This window comes from Medicago truncatula, chromosome 3 (assembly GCF_003473485.1).
Source record: "Medicago truncatula cultivar Jemalong A17 chromosome 3, MtrunA17r5.0-ANR, whole genome shotgun sequence".
Taxonomy (NCBI): Eukaryota; Viridiplantae; Streptophyta; class Magnoliopsida; order Fabales; family Fabaceae; genus Medicago; species Medicago truncatula.
In genome coordinates, this window is record NC_053044.1 from 52793458 (window position 1) to 52819988 (window position 26531).

Here is a 26531-nt window from a genome sequence, read left to right on the forward strand (position 1 = left end):
CTGCCATGTGGAAAAATTAAATCCAAGGGCTGTAATTAAAAAAAATTAATATAAGTATTCTTTGATACATCAACACACTTCCATCTTCTTTCATCATCACCTTCACTGCCGCCTCTGCCTCTTTCCTCTCGTCTCCTCTGCCACCGCTACCTTTCCTCGTTCGTACAAGTGGTGGTGCTCTTCACTCCTTTCAAAATAACTACGAAGAAATCGTTCAATACCATATAATCAAAAAGGAAGAAAAATAATTGAACAAAAACATGTTTAGAAGCAAACTAAGGATTGAATTTAACCCCCCAAATCAATGAAATTAAGCAATTTTTAAATAAAACCTCTTTAGGCTAGAGTTTCGAGTCTCCCTCAATTAGAAACCACCGAAAAATCTATAACTTTAGATAAAGTTTCTCCCAGTTAAACTTATGTAGGATAAAGTTATGAGTTTCCTAAGCACGACTGCCTTTGCTGGATCCACCTTCGATGTTGGTGGTGTTGTTGTTTCCGCACTGGAGGTAAGACGACAATGTCGGATTCCGATGGTGGCAACAACGGAGCAACTAGTCTTCTCCTGTTTGGAAGGATGTTGAAGTTGATGATTGAGACCGAGGTGCACCTTTGAACTTTTAATTACATACGTTGGATATATTTTTTTTTTCGCATGACAATCATCTATGTAATGAACAAGAGAAAACAAAGTTAAGCTAAATGAAGCAAAGATGGACTTATCACTTACGAGTTAAGATCTTCTTCATTTGCTTAAAATAAATGGACAATGTCATTTGGGAAGAGATATATACAAAAAAGTATATAGTGGGTTCGAGTTAAAATCATCTCCATTTAAGTCTTTTTCCATTTGCTGCATTTGAAGAGATAAAAACACATAAAAAGTAAAATAATAATTAATAATGGTGGGATCCACTAAAAAATATGATCCACAACCTTTTTATCTGTGTATTTCTTTTTAAATGACATTGTCCATTTTTTTATAAATGGAGAGGATCTTACCTCAGGATTCCACCACTATTAATTATTTTCCAACTTCTTTGTGTCTTTATCTCTCTAAATAAAAAAAATGGAGAGACTAACAATAAATAGAGAGAATCTTAATTCATCATTTATATACAACTCATTTAATGCACTTTGAAAACGTGTTGTTGCAATAATCACACATTTAGCATTTATATTTCCCTCCATAAAATAAAATAAAAAAGTATATTTTCGGCCCCGCCTTAAAAGAACACATTTATATTAACTTTAGATTCGATTTCTCTCTATTTTTTTTCATTAATGGAACTTTCAACAAGCTTCTAGAATGTGTTTCTATCATTCATTGAATCAAATCTCCAATCAATTTTTCAAAAGACTAATTCAAATTAAAATAGTTCCAAATTTGATTTCACACTTTGTGAATGTAGGAAAGTATTTTGACTTTTAAGGGGGTGCAGTTGTTAAAATGTGGGTGCGTATAATAATTCTAAATCAAGATATGGAAGTGTTCCTTATGATCCAACCCAGGCCCAATCCTTTCTTCACCTCGAAAAGAGTGTTGTAACTTTTGTTTTCTCTAATGCCTTGTGATTTTGCTGAAGAAGACAGTTAGGTGTTATTTCTGTTTTTGGTATCATTTGAGCTTTTACAAAAGCAAACGCACTTATAGTTTTAAGTGCTTAACACGAGAGAATTGTTTGGTTTACATTGAAGAAGCCACGTGTACAAACACACGAAACACGCACTACACTCACGGCTTTTCTTAGCCACGTTACCGCTTCAACTCTTAGCGTGCGCCATTCTTCCACTGTGCTTACGCCGGCAGAGATTCCTCCTTCATCGATCCGATCGGAGAAACCCTAGCCTTTTCCGGCGCCGTCAATTGAAAATTCCGATTATTGATAATCACGTTATGATCTTCCAATTGTAGAAGGATAGAGTGAATTGTAGCAATTCGAAGATGCAGAGACGAAGTCCTCCAAAGCATAGACACGATGGGACTTCGCCGCTGCCTCTTGGCATGGATTGGAGTCCTGCACCTCGAAAATGGGTTTGTTTCTTCATTTCCTTAATTAATCATAGCTTAATTCGCGCGATTGTGCAGCTTTTTAATGTAATTAATTGATTAATTATACTTTGCTTACTTCATTGATTGCGATCAAGAGTTAATTACAAATGCTATGATCATGATATAAATTTTGATTGATGCGGATGATCGTGATGAGCTGTGTTTTGTGAACATCGTTATTATGAATTTGAGTTAGTTTATAAGCTGTTAGTGTAATTGCGATGAGATTTAGATTATATTTGCTTTTAAACTTTTAAGCTGTGGATATCGATGTTTTTTGATGTTGAGGATTGGACTTGCATGATTTGTTTCCATTCCAGTTTTCTGAGTCTTGATTTGCTTTCTGGTAGATATATTCATCCTTTGCAGTGTTTCAATGTAATAATGATTGTTAGTCATTTAGTACTGGGTATGTTAGGACTCCCAGTCCAAATTCACAGATTTTTAAATTAGTGGAAAATGAAGTTTGAGGCATAGTTACTTAATTTGCTGACATGACCAGAGAACTGCGTACATGTACCACGTTCCAAAGCGAATTGCAATCCAAGTGGCCATGGTCGAGGTTGATATCTTTAAGAAAGTAATGGCATTTTGATAATGGTTTTACTAGTTTGCTAGCACCCAGTGAAAGCAGTGAAAGTTACGAAGTACTTCCAAAGATGAAAAACTTTGACATTATTCTGTGTGCGCATCAGTTAGAGGTGCACAGAGAAATCTAAGTGTAGAATAATAAGGCTTCACACAGGCATTTGCTTTAAAGGGCTTGTTGCCCCCTTCTTAGTTAGCTCTTAGTTCTTTATCTCAAGAACAAAACATTAGCAGTTGTTTTGAAGATATAAAAGTCATATAGTACGATATGCGAATATCCTTTTTTCTCCTTTGATTTTGTATATATTTATCTTCAATCTTCATTGCCTATAAACACATCATTTGAAGAAATGTTGTATTTTCTTGTATCCTAAGCTTATTTACCCTCCCTTTCCAATTACACAGAATGGGCGGGATACCGAATGGCCACACAATCATCGTACCGGTTGGAGTTATTGCGTCATAATACCTTCTTGGGTCTTCGTGCCAAAATCAAAGAATTCAGATCCTATAGTGGTAAATTTGATCAATATCCAATTTTCTATTCATAACTACTTTAAGTGTAATTTTCATCACTTTTCAGGTTTGGGTTTGTTAGGACTAGAAGTATACAAACACATTTGCTACAAGTTGAAATGATCACATGCTCAGTTTTAAAGTTGTCTAATATTCCTCCTAAAAATAACAGTAGTATCTATATGCTGCTGAAGTTGAAAGACACTGCTGTAGAGTTGTTTTTGCTCTCTTTCTAATTGTTGTGCATAGCGTAACTACTTTAACTATACAGAGGTATATGGCAATATTCTTATCAACGACGAGACTTTCCAACATAAAGGCACTGCAAGCATATTTTTCATTGTCACCAATGTTATGTTCACAGTGTTACAGTCATTTTAATTCTGCATCATTTGTTGTTATGGTTGTGTTATAAATCCCTAGTTGGCTTTATTCTTTATTCAGTTTAGTTACACACATTTACTTGTAAATGTAAAAGAGGACACTTTTACCAAATGGCCCATCCTGCTGGTTTCACTTTTGTAGCACCGTCTTGTGGTGCACTTGTCACCACATTATACCCTATTCCAGTCAATCTGCTTCCAGTAGTTGTTTCTTTCTGTTATTGGTGTGTAGTGAAGTATTTAGTTTATATGTCAATTAACGAGACCAAATGCTATACATAATGTTTGATAGTTACAGGAATAACTGACGTAATGTTTAAATTCTATATACGTGATTGTAAAGTCAAGTGTCAAACAAGGAGACATGTCTGTGAAAAAACAAATTCTGTTCTAAATAAAAGATAAACTTAGGTGGCTTAGGCATTAATGATTTACAGGTTTTCCACAGTCCATTTATTTATAGTATGTTGTTGAATAGAAGCTTCTTTGTTAGTTTTCATTTTTAACATCATTAAAGGACAGTTCTACAGGCTTCAAGTTGGTATACAATCACCAGAAGGGATTACAAATATCCATGGAGTACTACGAAGGTTCAATGATTTTTTAAACTTGTATGTTGATGTAAGTTTATCATTTTCAACTGCGTTTTGATTTTCTGTTACGTTTTTTCTTGTATTTCTACTCTGGCCGTGATTCTGACTACTGAATTTCACTTTAGCATTAGCTCCTCACATGTGCGCACACAGACGCGTATTGGTTGAAAACCATTTAAATGTTTTTAACCATTAGTTCATTTTCAACCACAAAGCCGTTTATTTTTATTGTTAATTTGACTGTAATAAAAAAAAAAAAAAATATATTCAATGAACATATACTAGTCATTCGATACTCTCAGGATGTGAAGACAAATGGGAAAATGTGTCAATCATGGTGGAGTCAATTGGTTATATTATGTCCATTTCTACTGCCTTTAAAATTAATGTAGGATGAATCACCTTTATCCTTATACCATTTTGGTAAATATGAAGCACTTATACTTTGTCTATTAAAGGATTAAACCTACTTTAGCTAATCTGCATGTAGCTAACTTTCTTATTTACTTCTTAAGAATTGTCAATGAGAATTCAAAGAATAATGAGTATGGTTGTTCATGAGTAGTATGTTCTGTCCAAAAACAGTATCAATGTAGTTTAGAAGTTTCAAAACAGGAAATCTTTAGAAAATTGATGTCGAAGTTTTGGATTTAGAAGTTGGACCTAAACCAGATCTGTAAGAAACCCATATTAATTTTGAGGCAGAAAATAGACAAGGAAGTGAAGCTTTGGAAGTATGCCTAGTGATTAATGAATAGAATGGCCTCATAGCACATGTGCACAACAACTCGAGGGAAGCTGACATTTTTTGAAGCAATGCTAGATATGGGTGAGAGAGTCTTCTGCTGTGAGAAAATATAATTTCTTTAAAGTATTTATTAGTTCCAAGGAGAAAACAATATTAGTCATTAGATGAGAATAGAGTTAAAAATCAATGATTTATTTAATTATTTTTAAATGGTTTAACAAGCACATCGTCTGACCTATGTGCGCATGTACCCTGTATGATAGAGATAGATAAATATTATGCATATGTCTGTGCTTGTTTAGGTAACACTGATTAGTTGACTATTTTGCCACATGCTATGTAGCTTAAAAAGGAATTTCCTGGGAGAAATATCCCTCCAGCGCCACCCAAGGGACTCATGCGACTGAAAAGCCGAGCTTTGTTGGAAGAGGTTGGGAATTTCTTAAACTTGTTACAATACCAGTTGTTGCATGTTTGGGATTATGAATTTGCATATGTCCTCTTGCTTGAATTTAATTACTTCATACAAACATACTTGGTCTAAATACATCACAACTGAAAATTACTAGCATGTTGAAATTTAGGTAAGTTATTTTACAACCTCATATCTCTGTTTTAGATTTTTGTTAGAAAACATGCTTACTATCCAAATATTATTTAACATCTGCCACTGTCCAGTCAAGATGGAATCGGTTACTGTATTTATCACTTAAGCCTTTCAGTAACTTGTAGTTTTCATGATAAATTATCCTAGAACTTGTAATTGTTTTCATTGAAGCCTTTCAGTAACTTTCTCTGGCTTTCTAGATCTCCTTTTTAACCTAACCACAAGATCCACCAAGTTTTTGGATGACTGTGATTACGTTAACTTTTCAGCGTAATTTTTAATTTAAATAAATAATAAGAAACTTAATATTCAAACTGGATAACATAATACTTGTAGAGTTTTGGGGACGTTGAAAATGTAGTTGGAAAACTACCTCCATGTTCTCCTTATTATGTATAAGTAAAGATTATTCTAAATTATTTCGTAGGAATTTCTCCATATTTTTTGTAATGAGGTTCTTAATATTCTTAGGTCAGGTTGTCTAACTAAATCTTTAACTTTGTTGTCTGTATGTTTTAAGATATGTGCAAACTATACTATTTTGTACAATGTGACAAGTGGCTCCATTTAATGTAGATGGCCCCTCGTATAAGTCAGTCAGATTGTACCACCTGTACACTAATATCAATACATGAGTTGAATTGGTTGTTATAGATTTTAACACATTTACTTTTGCTACAGAGAAGGCGCTCTTTGGAGGAGTGGATCACCAAACTATTGTCTGACATTGATATATCAAGATGTGCACCGGTGGCCTCATTTTTTGAGCTAGAAACTGCTGCTAGATCTTGTATGTGATTTTTTTTTTTTTTTGGCATCTCAAACATGTCAGTTGATCTGTTTTTGTTAATTGATTGTCAGCTTTATTGAGCTTTTTTATAATGTTTACCTCATGTAATCACATGTCAGCATTTCAAGATGCAAGCCAGCAGAATTCAGTTAAAGATCCCGATTCCAATAACAGAGATTATTCGGTGCAATCATCTCTCCATTCGGGCTTATCATTAACTGCTGGAAGTTCATCTGTTGCATCAGATTATGGTAGTGATACACCATATGATGCATCGGAAGTAGGAACTCCAAGAATTGGACAGGATGATAATTCTGAAGTTGGGACAGATGATCTGACACTAGATGAAGATACAACGAATCCAATTGAGAAGCTTGTAAAATATGGCATATCAAATATTGATGAGGGTTTGTTTATGGGTCAGACTATTCTAGAGCAATTAGAAGGACTTCCTAGGCATAAAGTAAATGCCAGACATGGGAACAATGTTACAGGGAAAGACAGAAGTAATGGTAATTCATATGATTCTTCACTTCTAGGTAATAATACCATGGAGCTTTTCTCTCAGCCTGGGCATGCTAAAGTTTTGGGTCACATTCGTAAGCTTTCAAACGAAAGTGTTGGAAGTGATGGAAGCTCAATACGAGGTAGTGACATTTCAAATTTTGGGATTCCAAATTCATCTGGTGATGGCTCTGTCGACCTTCCTGGATCTGCTTCGGTTTCGAGAGAAACAGATATTGTGGGCCACACAAAATTGAAAAGTTCTGGTGATGCTCAATTAGTCCTTCCGCTAGATCAACGCAATAAACTGAACAGAATTCTTTCGACCATGCAGAGAAGGCTAGTCACTGCAAAAACTGATATGGAGGACCTTATAGTTAGATTAAATCAAGAAATAGCTGCAAAGGATTTTCTTACGACAAAGGTATACCATATGCGACTTGGCATGCATTTCGTTGTAAATTAATATATTTTTAGTTTTCTTGCACCTGAAATTGGCCAGAGGCTACTGAATAAATAAATATATCTTTAATCTGTGGACACCAGATTCTTTATGTTCCACAACTTGCATACAAGCTTTGATTTTTATAGAAGTGACTGGACTGTTCAGGTCAAGGATTTGGAAGTTGAACTTGAAACTTCTAAGCAAAAAAATAAGGAGAACTTGCAGCAGGCTATTCTGATTGAGAGGGAAAGATTTACTCAAATGCAATGGGATATGGAGGAACTTAGACGGAAGTCACTGGAAATGGAGATGAAACTTAAGTCTGAATCGGTAATGACATTCTTATATATATATATATTTTACAAGAGATTGTATTTGCTTGATAGATATTAAACTTTTCTCTTTTGGGGACTTACCATTGATTTAAAAAATGGCTCATACTGCTATACATGATACCAGGGTGGAAATGTTGGCCAGGATTTGACAAAGGAATCAATTGTTCAGCAGAACGATGTGCTGTTGCAGGATTTAGATGCTGCTAGAGAGCAGCTGGAAATTTTGTCAAAACAGTATGGTGAGCTAGAAGCAAAATCCAAAGCAGATATTAAAGTTCTGGTTAAAGAGGTCAAATCTCTCCGTAGTTCCCAAACAGAATTGAAGAAGGAACTTAGTGAGTCCATAAAGGAGAAATATGAAGCTGAGGTAGGTTCTGCGCACATGTTTCAGTTTGATCGTTCTAATTTCTAAATAAACAGAAGTGTGACATATATATTGTGAAGCTGAGGTAGGTTCTGCGCACATGTTTCACACGTTGTTCTTCCTCTTGACAGATAATACAAAATGTGATCGTTCTAATTTCTAAATAAATAGAAGTGTGACATATATATTGTATTTTTTGGGTTCTGGCTTTCAGCTATTGCTCTTGGCATTCCTTTCTTATTTTGAATTTGTTGTGTTATGGGCTTTTTTTGTTCTCCCTTCCTTTCAAAGCTTTTCTGTACGTTGTCTTTCTCTCTTTGTAAAGTGTTATATGGAATGTAATTATGCTTAGATTTTCAAATGGCAATTACTTCCTCACTGCCTTATTTCTGGACTTCAATCAACTATTAACCCAGAATGCATGACTTATATGTTGATGCCATGCTCGTGTTTCTCGTGTATTCAGAAACTGCTACTTCACGAAAGAGAGAAGAGCGAACAGGCAGAAATTGCTTGGAGAAAACAGCTTGAGAAATGTGGGCTTCTTTTGAAGCAGCTTCAAGAGTGTAGTGTTGAGCTTCCTTACGAAGATGAGGACAGGACATTCTTGCAGTCATCATCTTCAACTGATGCTTTTAATAAATTAAAAACATCTGATGACCAAATTGACATCCTACTAGCAGAGGTACAAGTTATCATTTTCCTGTGGCTTTCTATATTCTTACCGGTTGCAGAGTCAAGCAGTAACTACTTGTTCAATACAACTCATTTTGACATTATCTTCTCTCTTGTAAACCCTTCTATATTTACAGAACTTGTTTAAATTTGTTCAGGTAGAAAACCTAGAGAAGGACGCCGGAAGTGCAGCTTCTAATGTAGATAAAACCAATGACATAAAAGATGGTGTAATCTGTGGTGATGAAATGAGAAAGATCATATCTGATTTGTTCTTGGATAATGTTAGATTGAGAAAACAGACAAACCGTGTTACAAGGCATATGCTCTCAAATTGGATATGACAGCAAGTGTTGATTCTCCTTCTATTGAAAATGTAACAAACATTTAGAAATATATGTGAAGTGTTATCATATAATGTTCTTCCACTTTTGACCTTGACTCCACTGTTTCTCATCCTGGCGGATGAGTGAATCCTATAGGTGAGTTAATTTTACACTGAACACAGTAGCTCCCCAGTGTATGTATACCTGTACGAATAATTATTTTGCACACATATACGAGCCTTTGCATTGAACCTTTTTTTTTTGTTAACTTGCATATAAAATAATAAAAAGTTGGAACTCATCGAAGATAAATTATGTTGGAGAAGTCTGTAACGGTGGATTCTAGGGTGAGGGATCAATTAAGTCCCTCACCGGTGAAGCATGTAAAATATATCATTAGATTAAATTAATGTTTGAGATTTGATGGAAAAAAATTGAGAACATCTATGTTTTGTCACATACAATATTATCCCTATCTCTTTCCCATACGTGTAACCGCTTCATCCTCCGAGCCCGAACCATCTTCTCCAACGATTCATAGTTCCACGCTTTTACTTTTACTTTTACTTTCTAATTACTGCTACTTTTTTTTCTTCTCGTTTTTTCAATTTTAATTAAGTAACAAGTTTGAAAAAGTCATGGTTTAGTTGAACTTTAAATTAAGATTTTGAAGTAACGAGAGAATTTAATTGTTTGTTCATCCTTTTTGTTTTGCCATGGCTACATTGAAACTAAAGGTTTGCCATTAAATTTGAATCAATTGAGCTGTAGTAAAAAATCTAAAACTTGCGAAATCCCACCATTGTAGTTGGAGAAGAAACGCATATGGAGAAGAGAGGGAGAATATTGTTTGTAAAAATGTGTATATGTTCCCCTTTTTATTTTCATTTAATCTGAAACATTGATTTAATCTAGCGGTGTATTTTATATGGTTCACCGGCGAGGGACTTAATTGAACCCTCACCCTAGAATCCACCGTTTGTAATATAAATTTTATGCCCCTTTCAAAATAACATAAATTTCATTCCTTAAAAAAAACATAAATTTCATGTTTGTAGTGATTTGTAAAATATGACTCTCAATGATATCTTAAGGTCTTCACAATGACGCTGTCATAAAAAAAACTCACATGTAACCTGAACTTTGTTAAAAAAACATAAACTAAAGTTGATGCCAGAATATTTAAAGGGGCCAAACTTTAAATGAAATTTTAGAGACTAAAATTAAATGTTACTCCGGCATATTTAAAAAGACCAAAAACATATTTAAGCATAGTAGTTATTTCTCATTTCCTTTAAAAAATGCGTTCAACTCTTTTGTTGATGTTCTCCAACCAAGGTCTACCCTGGCTTTAGCAAGTCTTCATTCCTCCATTTCACCTCAACCTTATTTATTTTTAAGGGAAATGCTAATTTGTGCTCTTGAGGCACATGTTAAAGATCTTAAAGTGGAAATTTTGTCTACGAAATTGTGTCAATTTATTCTTTTAGAAATTGAAAGTTAAAGTTTTGTAATAAATATTTACCATTTATGGAATCCTTAACATATACCCTAAGGGTACAAGTTAGCATGACTCTTTTTATAAAAGTAATTTTTCTTATGATTGTGTCCAAAAATAAATTTCCAATTCAAAAATTATTTCATTTTGGTAACATATAGTATAACTTTTAATAAAATCAAATCATTTATCATCTTTGAGTACTTGAAACGAGATTAGACAAATGAGACCTTAAAGTGACATTTTATTAAATAAATGCCAGAAAAATCAACCCCTCGATGTTTGTTCGAAATTGTTAACCATACATTAGATGATATCCTAACATATACAAGATCAAGATCAAGATACAAAGAGGACAATTTCCAGGATGATCTTTTGTCAGGAGACAACGCTCCACAGGTGAAAGTTTGCATCACATTATGGCCTGTGTTTTTGTAAGATGAGGCATACTTTCACATTTCAATCACATCTGCATGAATGAATGATATACATTTAGAAATGACATATTACTTTCAAAATGGTAAAACAACTGTGGAACAGGCAAGTTAGATATGTGATGTAGGTCTTTTCCATTGGTGAAAGGAACCATATTAGTCCTTCATATAGATCAAAAGACACAATCAACCTAGAAACGTGTCTTTATTTGTTTCTTTTGTTTTTGGACGCACTAGCTAATTGTTAGGCTAGTTACCACGTTAGAATAAAAGGCAATTGACATTATGAGATCATGCAGCAAAATGAATAGAGTCACACCACAAAATGATCATTTAAAGTAAGGAAAAAAAAGTACTATTAGAATTCCCATTTCAGGAAATAGTGGCGAACCTCAAAAGCATTCATCTACTTGACGTGGCTCCACAAGCACATAAAGTGGTTTTCCAAGAAGTTTACACCGTCCCTGAAAAAGAAGGCTTCATTACATTTCATTTCCATCATGATTTCAAATAAGATTAATAACAAGGACAAACAATATCATTCTAGAAGTTTTAAAGTATTTTGTATTTTTTATTAAAAATTAAGGTGAGTTGGATCTCCAGGCACACCAAGGCAGGGTCAGGAAAAGGCTCAAGGTTGTGCGGTACAAAGGTATTTACATATTACTCACCAACGTAGCCCTCATATCGACAACAGGAGAAGTTTAAAGTATTCTAATAACCCTAAGCAAATCTATAAGGATATTACTTGTTCACTTGTGCCCAGGCAAAGCTTTTGACTGTTACGTACAACAAATTTGAAGTGGAATAGGCTGTCAAGAATTCAATTCAATATGAGAAATAAAACATCAACTTCAACTATTTGTATTTATTCATTTTTTGGTTAAGACCTTTAAGCTTTTGGGAGTACCTATAACAAGATAGAAATTTCAGAGATTAACTAGAAAAGCGCATATATGATATAACTTACAAAAGCTAAAACAAATTTGAAGTCAATAGGCTATCAATAATTCAGTATGTGAAACAAAACAAGACATGAATATTTCAATTATTTGTATTTATTCATTTTTGGTTAAAACCTTTAAGCTTTTAGGAGTACCTATAACAAGATAGAAATTTCAGAGGTCAACTAGAAAAGCAAATATATGATATGACTTACAAAAGCTGAGTCATTACCTTAACCTCAGGCACACCAATCACACAAGCACATTCCACTACTTCAGCCTTAGCACGTTCTACATAATTAGTGTAAAGAAAGCATAAAGCATATTGGGGACCAGAACCAGATTCAATGAACAATTATAAGTCAAAAAATGACGCAGGGGAAAAAGAATATAGACGAAAACGCTAAATTCCACACCTAAAAGTTTTATTCCTGCCGACAAAGTTCCACCTGTTGCAACCAAGTCATCGATAACTATAGCCCGTTCACCAGGCTGGACAGCGCCGACATGCATTTCTAAACAATCAGTTCCGTATTCTAGAGAATATTTTTCGAAAAATACTTCACCTGAAGATAAAGCATATCAAAGTTTAGGCATAACTCAAAATAGTTACAGTCTTTGTTTGCATTCAAGGTGGAATGCCGCATCACAGTGGAATAACTCAAAATAGATACGTTCTACAATTCAGGGCGTTGTAAAAAATCATTGTCAATAATCATTGTGGCGCGAGAAAAGCCATCTCGCTGCCAAACCAAACATATGATATTTAACTCAAAAGGTTGAACAAAGTTCCAGAACTAATTGTATTTCGAAATTTCAAGTTTGATTGAACTTAAGCACAATGGAAATAGCCACTGAGCCAAAATCCCTATCATATAACATACAACTTCTCCAAATTAAGCCCCAATTAGTTGGGTTAAACAGAAAGAGTGATGTCCAATTAGATAAGTTTACCTCCACCTGGTTTACTTGTGACTCATACAATATCAATCAGGAGGAGGAGTGATCAAGTTACTCCAGGAGTAACTTTAAGCTGAGTTACTCTACTTGATAACTCATTATAAACATTGAATTTCACCAATCTGATAATCAATTTGATGCAGCCATGATCAATTTGAAAATATTGCCGTACCAAATAGCATATATATATATATTGGCAAGTTAACCCAATGCAGATCAAGAGGAAAAATAAATAGACCAAACTAAGCAACAGTACCACCACATACATTTGTTTCACTTAAAATATTGATTCAACAGTTATAGAGAACTTGTTTATCATCCCACATTGAATATTCATACATCACTTTGAAACTTATTTTAGTCAATCAATTAAGCTATATCTCAAACTTTAAGAGCATTTCACACTTTCCTCTTAGATATTGTGGGTTAGTTAACTAGGAAATATGAAAGCTTGAGCCAATTGACTTTATGTGATGGAACAACCAAAGTAGGACAAGGCCTTTCCACACACAGTCCCAGTGAGAGACCGTGACACCCTTTATCCCGAAAGTGTTTATTAAATAAATAAATGGCTGCACAAAAAAGATAGTTTTCAATAGATGTTTTTTCAACACAAGTCAACCTAACATTCTTTAAATCAACTTTTTCAAATAAAAAAAACATTCTTTAAATAAACTCAAATAAAATTTTGGCTCAAACAAAACTATGGCCAAAGATTATACATCCCGTCCTAAAGTTGGATCAATAGAAAAGTTGATGTATTTGGTCTAAAGATCAAATACATGAAATCAATTTTATTGTTGACCCAACTTTTTCTTATATTTATATTTAGTACGGGAGAAGGGAGTAAACCAAACACCAACCCCGTTGTCACATGGGCCATCCCATTCAACATAAAAGTTAGGTACTTTGAAGTTTCAGCTTAAAGTGGTTAAAGTTTAGAAGCAAGTTATATAACTAAATGAACACTCAACATGAACAGAAATGTTGTACCTGGTAGCTTGCGAGGTTTGCGTAAAGGAACAAACTTTGCACCAATGCCCAACGCAACTGCAGAACCAAACACAAACCCTCGTGCTTCAATTCCTGCATACCAACCAAACCCAATTACATTAAATCACAAAAATGAAATAAAATAAATAAATAAATCACTTTTTCTTTTTGCAATTTTTTTTTTTTTTAAATGAGTATTGCATGAGGGTAAGAGTGATGTAGTACCATACCAGCAACAACTGAAATGTGCATGTCTCTGTAACGATCGACAAAGATATCGACAGTATCTTTAAACGCCTTGTGATCTAACAACAATGTCGTTATGTCTTGAAACATTATTCCTGCAAATTACACATTTTTGTGTTAATTAATTAAAATTAAAATTAAAATTAAAATCCAACACAGACAAAAACCCTCGACCCATTTTTTTATTCAGTTTTGTATAAATAAAAAATTAAAGAGTTGCAGATCTGTTGGATAAAAATCCATTCAGATAGAAACTGCATGAAGAAAACATGGCTTATTATATTATTATATAAAATTAAATAAAATAAAAAAAAAGGAAGGAAAGAAGGAAGAAAAGAAAACCATTTTTAGGGAAGTGAGGGATGACTCTGATGGATTGGGAGATATGTTGCAATCTAGGGTCACCCTTAAGACCATTTTCTTCAGCAAACATTCTGTGTGGCTATGTGTGTTACCTCCCTCCCAAAACTGAATTTATTTATTCTACGGGTGAAGTGAAGTGTGAGGAGGAGTAGAGTGAAAGTATGAAAGTACTTATTAATGCTGCAACTGCAATACTACAATGCAATGGGTACTTTCCTTTCCTTTGAGCAAATATTTATTACTATTGTCCATCAGCAAGCAAGCGTCACTCCACCCCACCACGCTACATTCTCCACGCGATTTTCCTTTGTTTTCATCACACGCCCCACTTTCTCTTTTTTAACTTTAAATCTATTTTTGCATTTTTTTTGTGTGTGTCAAACACTAGACGGCTAGAATTCACCTATTTAATATTGAATAAATGGGGCAGGGGTGTTGGGGTTCGAACTCCGACCGTTACATATAACAATTTATTGTTCATTTTAACTGAGTTATGTTTATGGAAACATTTGACCTATTATTTTATTCGTTAAAATTTTTATTTTCAACATTCACTCTTTTATTAAATGAAATTTATATATATATACACACACTATCATTTAATGTGAGATTTATTTTTAAGGGTAAAGTGTATGAGTTACACTCGTTGATTTCATCTAATAAGAAACATTTCTACAGCCACCTGCGGTTCCTTGGGTGAAGGTGAACATTGATGGGTCGGTGTTGGAACAACATGCGACTTCTGGTGGTATTTTCATCATTGTTGGGTTGTTTTGCAGGTAATCTCGGAGACCTCTATGTGTTTGAGGTCGAAATTTCTTGCTTCATTATGGCTATGGAGCATGCTTTGCAGCAGGGTTGGGAAAACATTTGGTTAGAGAGTGATTCAACTTGTGTGTTGTTGGCCTTTAAGAACGCATCTTTGGTGCCAATCCATTTGAGAAACATGGGCATAATTATTTTCGGCCAGAATTTCAGGTGATTTCTTCGAATATATTTCAGGAAGGGAATGGTTGTGCAGACTTGTTAGCTAATCATGGTCATTGTATTCAGAAAATTTGATGGTCCACCGCTCTTCCAAATTTTATTCAGGCTTCGTTCTTTTCTAACCGTTTTGGTTAGCCTAAGTATTGTTTTCCCTAGTTTTGCTTTTGTTTTTGTTTTTGTTTTGAAGGCTAGGTCTAGCCCCACCCCCCTCTTTTGTACATATTTTTCTCTTTTTGTAATAATATTATTTTATGGGTTTAGCAACATAGGATGGGACTCGTGTGGGGTGCCAATCTAGTTGGAATGTCTACGCGTTTTCTTGATGTCTGCCTCCCTTGATTCAGCCAAAAAAAAAAAGTGTTAAAAATATATTGTCCTTGGAATTGATTTTTACTCCATGATCTCAATACTTTTGATGAAGAAAAGTCTAGATGAATTGGATTTTCTTAACTTGTTGGAGCTAGAAAGGTCCTCAAGATTCAAAGAGTGATAACCTACCAATAATACATTGAGTGTGTGTTTTGTTATATTGCGACAAAAATTGATTTTTAGTGAATTGATTTTGTAAAAACAATTTCGACTAAAAGCAAGTTGAAGATAAAATAATTTATGTTTAAATATATTTATGTAAGAGTAGGTTAAACCATAAATTTATTTGTAAAAATCAATTATAGAATCTAAAGTTACAAATACTACCTTCAGTAAAATCAATTTTACTTTTCTTAAAAAAAATCAATTTTATTCACAAACAATGAAACATGTTAAAATCAATTATACACGTCTAAAATTATTCTATTCCTTTAGACCAAGTCCAATGGTTGTGTTGAAAGTGAGTTTCAACATGTGATGAAGCTCCAATGGAGAGTTGAATGGTGTTGAGTGATGACATGGAGGAGAGAAGTGTTGAACACATTCAACATTGTTGTACCGGCTGGCACAGGGACACGCGGAAGCTTGCTGTTTGCCAAGCATGGCGCGTGCGCAACAAGCGCCGACAGGCGCGAGTGGGGTCAGGAGAACGAAGAGAGAAGAATCTTTGTGGATAATGGGTTGATACGTGGCTGATTCTGATTGGCTGTCTGGATTTTTATCATCTTAATAATTTCAACTCAATTATTTCACTCGAAATTAATTATTATTATTTTTTTTACCAAAATTCATGATTTTTTTTTCTCTTTAAATAGAGACTTGGTTCATTTGATTTGGACACAGAAAAAAAAAAAAAACCAATTTTTCACTATCCTCATCTTATTATTATCTTTCTATTCGCAAACTAAGTGAAGTTTTAATCTTATTTTTAGTGAAATGGATCCCAATAATAACCAGCTTTTGCAAATCATGTGCGTGCTAGATCCGAGTTGCGTGATCCATATGTTCATCACGAATTGCAAGCAGATCTAGTGAAACACATATGGACAAAGTTTGGAATGTATCGTGATTGAAGATGATTTGTATTGTACTAAATAAATTACTTGTGTGTTGTATTGCATTTTAAGTTATTTGTGTGTCGCGTGCTTAGTTTGTTGTACTTGCATTTTAAATTAAGAAAATAAAAATAAATTATTTTACAAATTTTTTTTTTCCAAAAATACTAAAAAATAAATAGTTAATTCTATTATTTTAATTTAATTATAATCGATAATTTTATGTAATTATAAAAACAAAAATTAAATAAGAATAAGAAATAAAAAGTGGTGGGGTAGAGTATTGAATGAAAAACCATTGGAGAGGGTAAAAGTTGAATGAGTGTTGAATAAGAGAGAGAAAATGATATGAAATGTTAGGAATTAAAAAAGTGGTGTTGAAAAAAAAAAAAACCATTGGGGACGGTCTTAGAAACAGAACCAACCATGCACCGAGATTCTCACACACCACGCTTCTTGGCACCTTAGTCGACAAGAGCAACCTTCATTAGCCGAAATCTGAGATTTTAATCATACCATATTATAGTCTCATGATATTTTCACACAGTTCAATAAAGACTTACTATAACTCAATTATAAAAAAAATATTGAATTACTTGGACTCAATATAAACAAATGCCAACTAATTTATCCACATTTAATGTTATTATTTTAAAATACATTTAAATTGGTTTTATATAATTGTTAAGAGAAACCATTGTAAATAAGGTTATTAGCAAATGTATTTAACTTTTACATGAAATAAATAAAATGTGATTTACTATCATATTTTGTCAATTAGTCTATTGACTATAAATTTACCTTTTTAAAATGAATAAATAATGCGTTTGAGGTTTGAACAATGACCTTACATATATATATATATATATATATATATATATATATATATATATATATATATATATATATATATATATATATATATTTGTTTTTGAAAAAGCCAAAATAAAATTTATTAAAATCACAATGAATCCAAACCAGTACAAGGAATGCTAGATTGGGAGCAACATACATAAAAAAGTTGTACCAAAACTCTCACCCAACATACATAAAAAAACATTCAACCAACATCACTAGCCGCCACAAAAGCAACTCCCACCGCCTAAATTCCACTGCTCGCCCACAACCCCCAAACAGCAACGTCAAGAACCAACACAACAACCAAACAACCTTTGAAAAACAACCGATAACTATAAGGATTGGAACAACAACAACCACCTTCGCCACAACAACAATTGATGTCACGTTAACAAAACCATTTTTGCAACAACAACAACAACAACAACCAACGCAACAACAAAATCCACCTTCGCATCAGCAACACCATCAATCCATATCGACAATCCACCAGATAACAGAGTAGTCGAATCAGACGAGAAGGTTCTGATCGAACCCAACTATTGAAGACCCACCGACACCTTCTAACACCACAAAAAACGTGGCCTACATCACCACCTCACACCACCATAACCTCCTCCACATAGTCGAAAGGAAACAACCACCACACAAAAACACTAGACAACTTGTGCTTTTTCTAACACCCGCAAGGAAGAAAATCACAAAACCCCAAACACAACACAACCCACAAGCTCCTCATCATCATCATCGCCACACCCCTGAACTCACCGCCACACAAGAAAGAGACAGTGAACATTTCGCCTTCCACCTCAACACCAAAAACCACCACTTGTGATACCCATCACCAACAACCACCAAAATCACCATGAACTTAATAAACCATAACCTTAGATCTGATATCACCACACGCAAACTGCATCACCACTTGGACATCACCCAAGACAGGAAGACCATTCCCTACATCACCTTCATTCGAAACTTCACCAAAAACAACATCACACTAACAACACCAACACTCCAACATCACCAACAGAAACATCTCCCTTGGTCGCCAAATCAAAAAACAATGTAGATCCAGATCCGAATATGGTTCAGATCTGTATTCACATCCACCACCACTAACACCTCCACGAAAACCACCACCACCATTTGGATCTACATCGTGATAAATAGTGGTTGGATTTGAGGGAAAGGGGAAATGGCGGTGTCTTTCCATGACCTTGCATATATTATATATGGGGGCTTCTACGGTGCAGTTAGAAAATTGACTTTTTTGAAAAAAGTTATTTTGTTTAGCCATTAGTATAACAACCGATGTCATGTCAGCTAGTGTCCTAGTGGTAGACCAATCTAAACTAAACTTTACCTTATTATAAATCAGTCCTCATACAAAATATTAAAGGGAATTTCAATCTTAGTGCACAAATAGAAATCTATGTTTAATTTTGATTTAATCAGGGACACAATTGCATTAAGTAAAGATATAATGACACACCTTATGAGCAAATGTGCAATACATCATATAATATGACGTGTCATGGATTAAATACACAAATGTTCAATGATTGGCCATTTAACTTCACAAAAAAAGTCATTTTCATGACTTCACCATAGAATTTTCCATTATATAATCCCCTTATCAACTGAGTTAAGATCGTGTGGACGATTTATTATCATTCTTAACGAGTGTAAAAGTATATATTTTTACTTATATATGAGTTCGGATGGAGTATTTTTTAGGGCATGTCATATTTAACAATAATGTACAATGTTGTAGAATTATGTTTGATAATTTTAGGGATGGCAATGGGTACCCAATGGGTAGGGTACTACACTGCCTGTCCCCATACCCGCATTTATAAAAAATACCCGTATCCGTGTCCGTACCCTCGTGGGCAACAACTTTAGTCCCCTTCCCCATACCCTATGGGTACCTCAGTACCCATACCCGCACCCATTACCCGCACTTTAACTATGAAAAAAAATATCATAAATGAAATAAAACTACGATCCCAATTTTTTAAAATTAACTCATAAAATAACATGAATCGTGGTATTTAGTCAAATAGAAAACATTCAAAATATCTCTAAAAAATTATACACCGGCATGATGGAGTTGTTATTGTATTAAGCAGTTGTTTGGTTTAAGTTTAGGTTTAGGCTGAAATAGCTAAATAAATTAATTAATTATACATAAAAAATAAATAAATAATTTATGATATTATAAATATGTATATGCGGGTTGCGGGTCTGGGTAGTATAGTACCCTTACCCGTGCCCGTACCCATTTAATTTTGTGGGTATTACCCGTACCCGTGCCCAGATCCATAAAAGCGGGGTTTTACCCTACCCATTGTGGATATTTTTTGCGGGTACCCATTGGATCTGGGTCCAATTGCCATCCCTAGATAATTTGCAATGGTGATTTAAAGTAAACACAATGGATTTTAGAAAACTAGAATTTTTTTTTTTTTACAAGAGAGGGCAAAGCCACATCATTATCATTAATTAATAAAAAAAATGAAATGCGATAAAAAAAAAAAGCTCAGAACTAGATTGAAAAAGAAAAAGAAAATCTGAAAATTGTGAAACTATAATATGACTAGAGTCTCGAATTTAGAAATAAAAGACCAGAATTTTGTTTCAATTAAGTAGAGGTTACTTTAGGATGCGTCTCTTCCCAATTTGATTTTTAGATCTCAACATATTTTTAAGGTTGCCATTTTTACTCATTGTGGATTGAATGATTGCAAACCACATATTTATTTTGTAAATTTGCTTGACTGTGCCACCAAACCTCGTTGATGTTATTTTGTATTTTTAGGATGTTGTCAGCAATTCAATCAAATATATGTATGTTTGTTTCTTCTAGCATAAATATGTAAAAAGCAAGATAGTGAGTTTAATAATGAACATAAAAACATATGCAAAATAGCATTACATTTGATGTATATTAGTTAAACTCTTAAAAGAAATGAATGGTGTAAGAGGAGAGTTGAAGAACACGCAGAAAGAATGGGTAGAAGAAATAAGGAGGAGGCCCCTGTCCGTGAACATGAGATGAGACGAAAGCTTAGATAAGAATGTTGTAAACTGTTCACCCGCACGCGGGGTTTTTATTTGTACTATAAATAAAAACATGATAACATCATCATTAATAACTTTACACCATCAATCACACGACACACGTTACATTTCCATTTTCCTTTTCTATGTAAACTCCAATCTTTATTCATTCATTCATATTATTCTCTTGCTCCCCCCTTCTCTCACACGTTCACGTGTTTTCCTGCCACAGACAATTCAAATACGGAGGAATAGTGATTATTAAGAGAAACCAAAATACAAGAGAAAAAATTATGGTCTATTCATTGTCTTCATTTCTGCTCTATGAAATTAGGCAAATGCTCCTCAACATACTTTTATAAAATAGGGACAAATGAAGTATATAATTTTACTTAGTTACGATCATCTTTATTAAAAAAAAAAAAATCTCGTTACAATCATCGTATCGAGATGAACTTCGAGAGGCTTTCAAAAATGATGTTATTCTTTTGAAGTGACCATTTTTAATTTGTTATGCATATGCATATAATATCAACCGTTAATTTGTTATCAACGTTTGATATTATTTAATTTACTTTGTAAAGTGAATCATTCATTTTAAAAGGAGTAGTGTTATTTGAACAACTCTTTTAGTACAACTTTTGTGACAACTTTGTTATTCTTTCTTCTCATTGGTCAATAACAATGGAGAGAGAAAAAGGAAGAGAGAATAAGAAGATAATGTGAGTATGAGAGAAAAAGTTGTACAAAAATGATTGTACAAATATCATTTCTCTTTTAAAAGATGGTTGTCCCTAAATAGATTGTTCGCAAATAAAAAAGAGTGGATTTGAAAAAAAAATGATGAAAACCGTTGCTACAAAACAAAAGACAAGACTTATAGATGTTTACCGAAAAAAAAAAAGAACTTGCCAGTTAAATAGAAGAGACTAACCTCACACAACATATTAAGTCTAAATCATGTATAAAATATATTTATATTGAGTTGTGTTATTTGAATAACAATTTTTATGACAACAAAAAATTTATAAAGAAAAAAAATATCGATACAAAGATCAAAATAATATAAAGAGAAATTAAATCCATAATATGATTATCATAGAGAAAATTATGACAAAAGTTGTAAAAATATCATTTCTCATCTATATTTAATGTCTAACTCATTCATAAATAGTATTTCCAATGGAATCCATGGAAACAACCTCAACTTTTTTAAGGGAAATGTTAACGAATGCATTGAAAATTGATAAGTTTTTAATAAAAAATTGTATATTAAATACATTGGAAATTGTAATAGTTAACTTTTTAAAAGAATAATTATTAAATTTGGGATGTTTAAAAAGTGCACCGAAACATTCATTAACAAGACCGTTTTTCTAAATATATGTGACAATCTTAATACTACTGTTTATATAATTAAGGAATCGTTATTGTTGTGATGGATTGAGATCTTCTGAGGATCAGGGGACCCCACGTTTGTGTTAGTTGCATGATTTTGCTTGTCAACTGCTGCTGCTGCTTGTGGTCCTCGTACTATGGACTATCACGAGAGGCAAAATCCTATTACACCTAACCCAAACCAATTATCTTTTAATTTTACACTTTATAGCTAATCATAGCTTGACAGATACTCATACGATGCTTACGTTTGTTTAGTGCCACTAACTAACAATTATCCATCAATAACTTAACAGATGCTGTCTTATTTAAACTTCATTTGTTTACTTTTTATTTATATAGTTCTTAGTTTGAACTTTAGTATTGATCGATGTGGATTTAAAAATAAATTATGTGTAGATAACGATCCGAAATCTTGTACTTTTGCATGCTTGCATATTCTATAGGGGTATTTTTTGTTTGATTTGATGGTGCTGCTAGCTAATAATCAAGCTTTGCAGAATGTAGGGCCGAATTCAATACATTTGATTTCATATATCTCTCAAAATGTGCAAATGAATTTTCTTCATTAGAATTCTCTCGATTGTTATATTTTAAGTTTTTAACCATAAATCTTGAAGAGAAGTGTTATTTGAACAATCAATTTGGGGATAATTTATTTGACAACTATATTTTATAAAGAAAAAAGTGGTATTGGCACGGAAACCATATCAATAGAGAGATAAAGTAAAAAGTAATGTGAGTATGAGAGAGAAAGTTGTTGCAAAAGTTGTCACTAAATGGATGTTCAAATATCATTTCTCAATCTTGAAATAGAAAAGAAGATATAATATTATTAAAAAAATGGTTAAATATGTTTTTATTTCTTGTAAATATATCAATTTTTCGTTTTAATTCCTCTATTTTTTTTCCTACCTTTAGTCCCTCAAAAAAGTTTTTCATCTTCACTTTTGACCTCATTTTAAATAAACTCATATATAAAATTCATATTTTTGAATATAATTTGAAGAAAATTTTATAATATATAGGAATCTCTCCAAAAAAATATCAATTTTTTTAACAAAAACATGAATTTTTATATTTTTTTGAGGTTAAAATTTCATATTTAATTCATATTTTGCTAAAAAGTTATATTTTTTTAGGAGAGATTTTTACAATATTCTCCATATTTATGCAAAATTTCATTAAAAAATACAAAAACTACACATGATTTATCTTTAAAATATGGATAAAAAGTGATGATTGAAAATTTTACAGGGATTAAAAGTCAAATTTTTTGTAGAAGTACTAAAACGAAAAATTGATATATTTATAGAGATAAAAACTTATTTAACCCTAAAAATAAAAAATTTATGATTGAGATGTTGCAATTGCTTTAAATGAAAAAATTCAATTGAGATAATCCATTTTTGAAATAGTGTTCAAAATATGTGTTAAAAGAATGTACAGGCATGATTCAATTTCTACCTAATAGCCCTTGAATTATTTCCATTTTCCGGCGATAGATTTTGTGGTATAGAATTTTTAGGGGCTTGTGTTGTGGTGTGTATTCGAATATAGTATAATCAGTTGGTCATTGAAGATGTTCATTGGGGAACAGCCCACGAGATAGTGGTTAATTTTTATTCATATAATTTATTCATCCTAATCATTTGTTTTCCATATCTTCCAAAGTGATGGAATTTCAAGATATTGTAAAGTTAGAAACGGGTCATTAAAGACGTAGGTGTGTTGTATGGATATTAATTCTTTTATATATAAAAAAAACTAAATTATATCAATGGTCTTTTAAATTGGAGGTTTATAATAAATTGATCATTTAAGTTATTTTGTTTACATATAAGTCATTTAAGTTTTATAAAAACAATAATATGATATAAGAACTAAATTGAAAACGTTTACAAACTTAAATGACATATGTGTGACCAAACTGAAATGATCAATCTATTACAAAACTCAAACTCAAAGGATTTAAGTGTGATCAAAATAATTTAAAAAATCAATCTATTATAAACTTCAAATTTAAAAGACCTCTAGTATAGTTTAACCTAAAAAAAACTAAAAGTAATATATTTTTAGACAGCTACCGGATAATCCAACTCCAAATAATTGAGATTCATTTAAAAGAATAACATGATATTATTTTTTTCATACACACCACACCAACTACCAAATAGTTTAAAAACTCAAATATTTGTAATTTATGTCACAGTAGTATATTCTAACAAAGATTTGATAACTTTGAAATACGAACGGCATCAAATCTTGGAGGGGACAAGGTGCACCAATTGCCCTGTCTCATTCTTGATTTGTTTAATATTATTATGTGTCCCTCGTTCCTAGCTCAACGATCAATATCAAGATCGGATTTTCTATTTCTTCAATCATCCCATTTCTTCTTTATTTATTGAAAAAAAACGTTTTGTGGGTGGACAAAAGAAGCTAGACAAACCACCGGTCAATAAAAACCAACTCATTTCAACACAAGTTGAAGCCAGTACGATGGGAGGAATCAAACATAGTTATCTATAACAAAAGTGCATGTGTTAATTGGGTTCACCAGAAAAAAAAAATATATGTTTAACATGATTCAAAGCAACTTGCTATTGATATGATGAAAGATACATCATATTAGTTCAGTTACGGATCTAAATACACATATTGTCGATTGATTCAACGTTAACTTATCAACCATTTGAGTTTAACTATTTCATTTAAAAAACTTAAATATTTGAAAGTATGTTGTAATAAAAGTTAATGTGAAATAATTAAATGTCAGAGGACAAACTATAACAATTAAAATTCATCTAAAATGCATGGATGATAGAAGGCTTACATTTCACGCAATCCATAAAATTTTGAAAAATTGAAAATTTTAGCTAATTCATTCGATTCAATTTAAACAACAAGATAAGATATCATTTAATGTAAGTGTAAAATAACTTTACACTAACAATCCATACAAATTAAATAACTAATTCTTATGTTTTTATTGAATTTTGTTGAAATTGAAAGTGATTTTCCAGGAGTTTTGCAATTAGGAATTAGTGTAATCTCACATGATTTTGAAATTAATTGATTTTTTTTTCAAATTTAATTGAAATTGAAGTGATGGAACAATTGTGATTGGTTCGTGAAGCTTTGTTTGTAATTGCTTACGAGATTAAGCTGAAATTCTTAGTGTCTCTTTGATTGAGATTTTTTTTTTTTTGAATTCTTGATTTTGATTTTTTCCCTTCACAGAATTTTAATTAATTTTATTTTGAAAAATGTTAGAATAATTTTCTTTTTACCATTTTCTCTAACATTCATTCTTTTATTAAATGAAATCCATACAGATCTCATCACTTTATGTGATAAAGAGTGTTAAAAAGACATTGTTTATAACATTCCTATTTTATTTTTTGGTTTTGATCAAAGAGAGTGTCCGTGACAATTATTGAGTTCTTGTAAAAAAGTTTAAAACATTTCAAACCGGTTATTACATTTAAGTTTGATAAATTGGCTCAGATTAATAACCCGCAAAGAATACCCTTACATTATGGATGGTCGGAGAGAGTCTTAACTAAGATCAAGACGTCTCGTTAGACACTCCCGTGATCTTAGTTAAGCAAATTTAACTAAGATTAATCTCCAAAAATCAATAGCAAATCCAATTTGCACATCTTAGTTAAGTAAATTTAACTAAGATTTTGACGTAAAAAATAAAAGAGAAATGTTAGCCGGTGCCCCAGGGCAATGATTAAGGTAGCAAATATAGTAATCCCGCATTGAAATTTGTGCATTCAACTCTTTAAAAATCTAAAAAATGGTATTTTCAATTTAAAACTTTCTTTTTTTGCTTTCTTTAACCATTACCTTAAGGCTCTGTTTGGATTGATGGAAGAGAGTGGAATGGAACGGTATTTAAATGAGCGAATGGAATGGAACGGAACGGAATATGGATTCCATTCCATTGTTTGGATATTTTACAATTTAATAGAACAAGGTTCCCACTCCATTGTTTAGATAATGGATGGAATAAAATAAGTTACAATATTTTTTTTGCATTTTTACCCTTATAAAATAAGTTCCATATTATGATTATTTATTCATATATGTATCAAACAATGGCTAATATATCACTGACTGAATGTAACGAGAAAAATCATAGACTAAGAAACATCATAGACTAATAAAGAAAACATCATAGACAAGAAACATTATCCTGTCAAAATGCTTTTGTAAATAATGAGTCTATTAGTTTGGATAAGCTACATACTTATAAAAAGCTTTTGTATTTTTTCGTTACCTTGCGGGACTTTAAGAGGATACCGACGTGTCAAAGCACTCTTTACTATTCTTGAGTCTGATGCTGTTCCTTCCCATCCAACCAAGACATATGTAAATTTCAAGTCAAATGTGCACGCAGCGAGTACATTTTGTGTAGGGTA

General features: G+C 32.6%; 2 protein-coding genes across 3 annotated transcripts; one reads left to right on the forward strand and one right to left on the reverse strand.

Annotated features, from left to right (window-relative positions):
• The first annotated feature begins 1567 nt into the window (after positions 1-1567).
• On the forward strand, positions 1568-9182 carry LOC11436050 (PX domain-containing protein EREL1-like). The gene is given in 11 exon segments (XM_003603317.4): positions 1568-2035; positions 3047-3157; positions 4063-4161; positions 5225-5311; positions 6170-6278; positions 6398-7206; positions 7393-7557; positions 7687-7929; positions 8393-8611; positions 8760-8924; positions 8927-9182. Coding segments are annotated over 11 exon segments (2163 nt in total). The 5' UTR covers positions 1568-1945; the 3' UTR covers positions 8993-9182.
• Positions 9183-10640: 1458 nt separating this feature from the next.
• On the reverse strand, positions 10641-14612 carry LOC11436051 (adenine phosphoribosyltransferase 5). Of its 2 annotated transcripts, XM_003603318.4 has the most exons (7): positions 14345-14594; positions 13987-14097; positions 13757-13849; positions 12220-12369; positions 12036-12094; positions 11251-11323; positions 10641-10894 (listed from the first exon to the last, which is right to left on the reverse strand). In XM_003603318.4, the coding sequence occupies exons 1-6, from the start codon at positions 14433-14435 to the stop codon at positions 11252-11254; spliced, it is 576 nt and encodes a 191-aa protein (XP_003603366.2). In that variant the 5' UTR covers positions 14436-14594; the 3' UTR covers positions 10641-10894; position 11251. The 2 variants fall into 2 exon arrangements, with proteins under 2 accessions (XP_003603366.2, XP_003603367.2); XM_003603319.4 differs by lacking the exons at positions 10641-10894; positions 11251-11323; positions 12036-12094; positions 12220-12369 and adding an exon at positions 12377-13335 and having other exon boundaries at positions 14345-14612.
• Between the last annotated feature and the right edge of the window lie 11919 nt (positions 14613-26531).

Coding starts and splice junctions, on each gene's coding strand:
- LOC11436051 (XM_003603318.4), bottom strand. CDS start 14,435: ATGTTTGCTGAAGAAAATGGTCTTAAGGGTGACCCTAGATTGCAACAT. Junction 13,850..13,986: donor GCACATTTCAGTTGTTGCTG/GTATGGTACTAC, acceptor GTTGGTATGCAG/GAATTGAAGCACGAGGGTTT. Junction 11,324..12,035: donor TTGGTGTGCCTGAGGTTAAG/GTAATGACTCAG, acceptor CTTCTTTTTCAG/GGACGGTGTAAACTTCTTGG.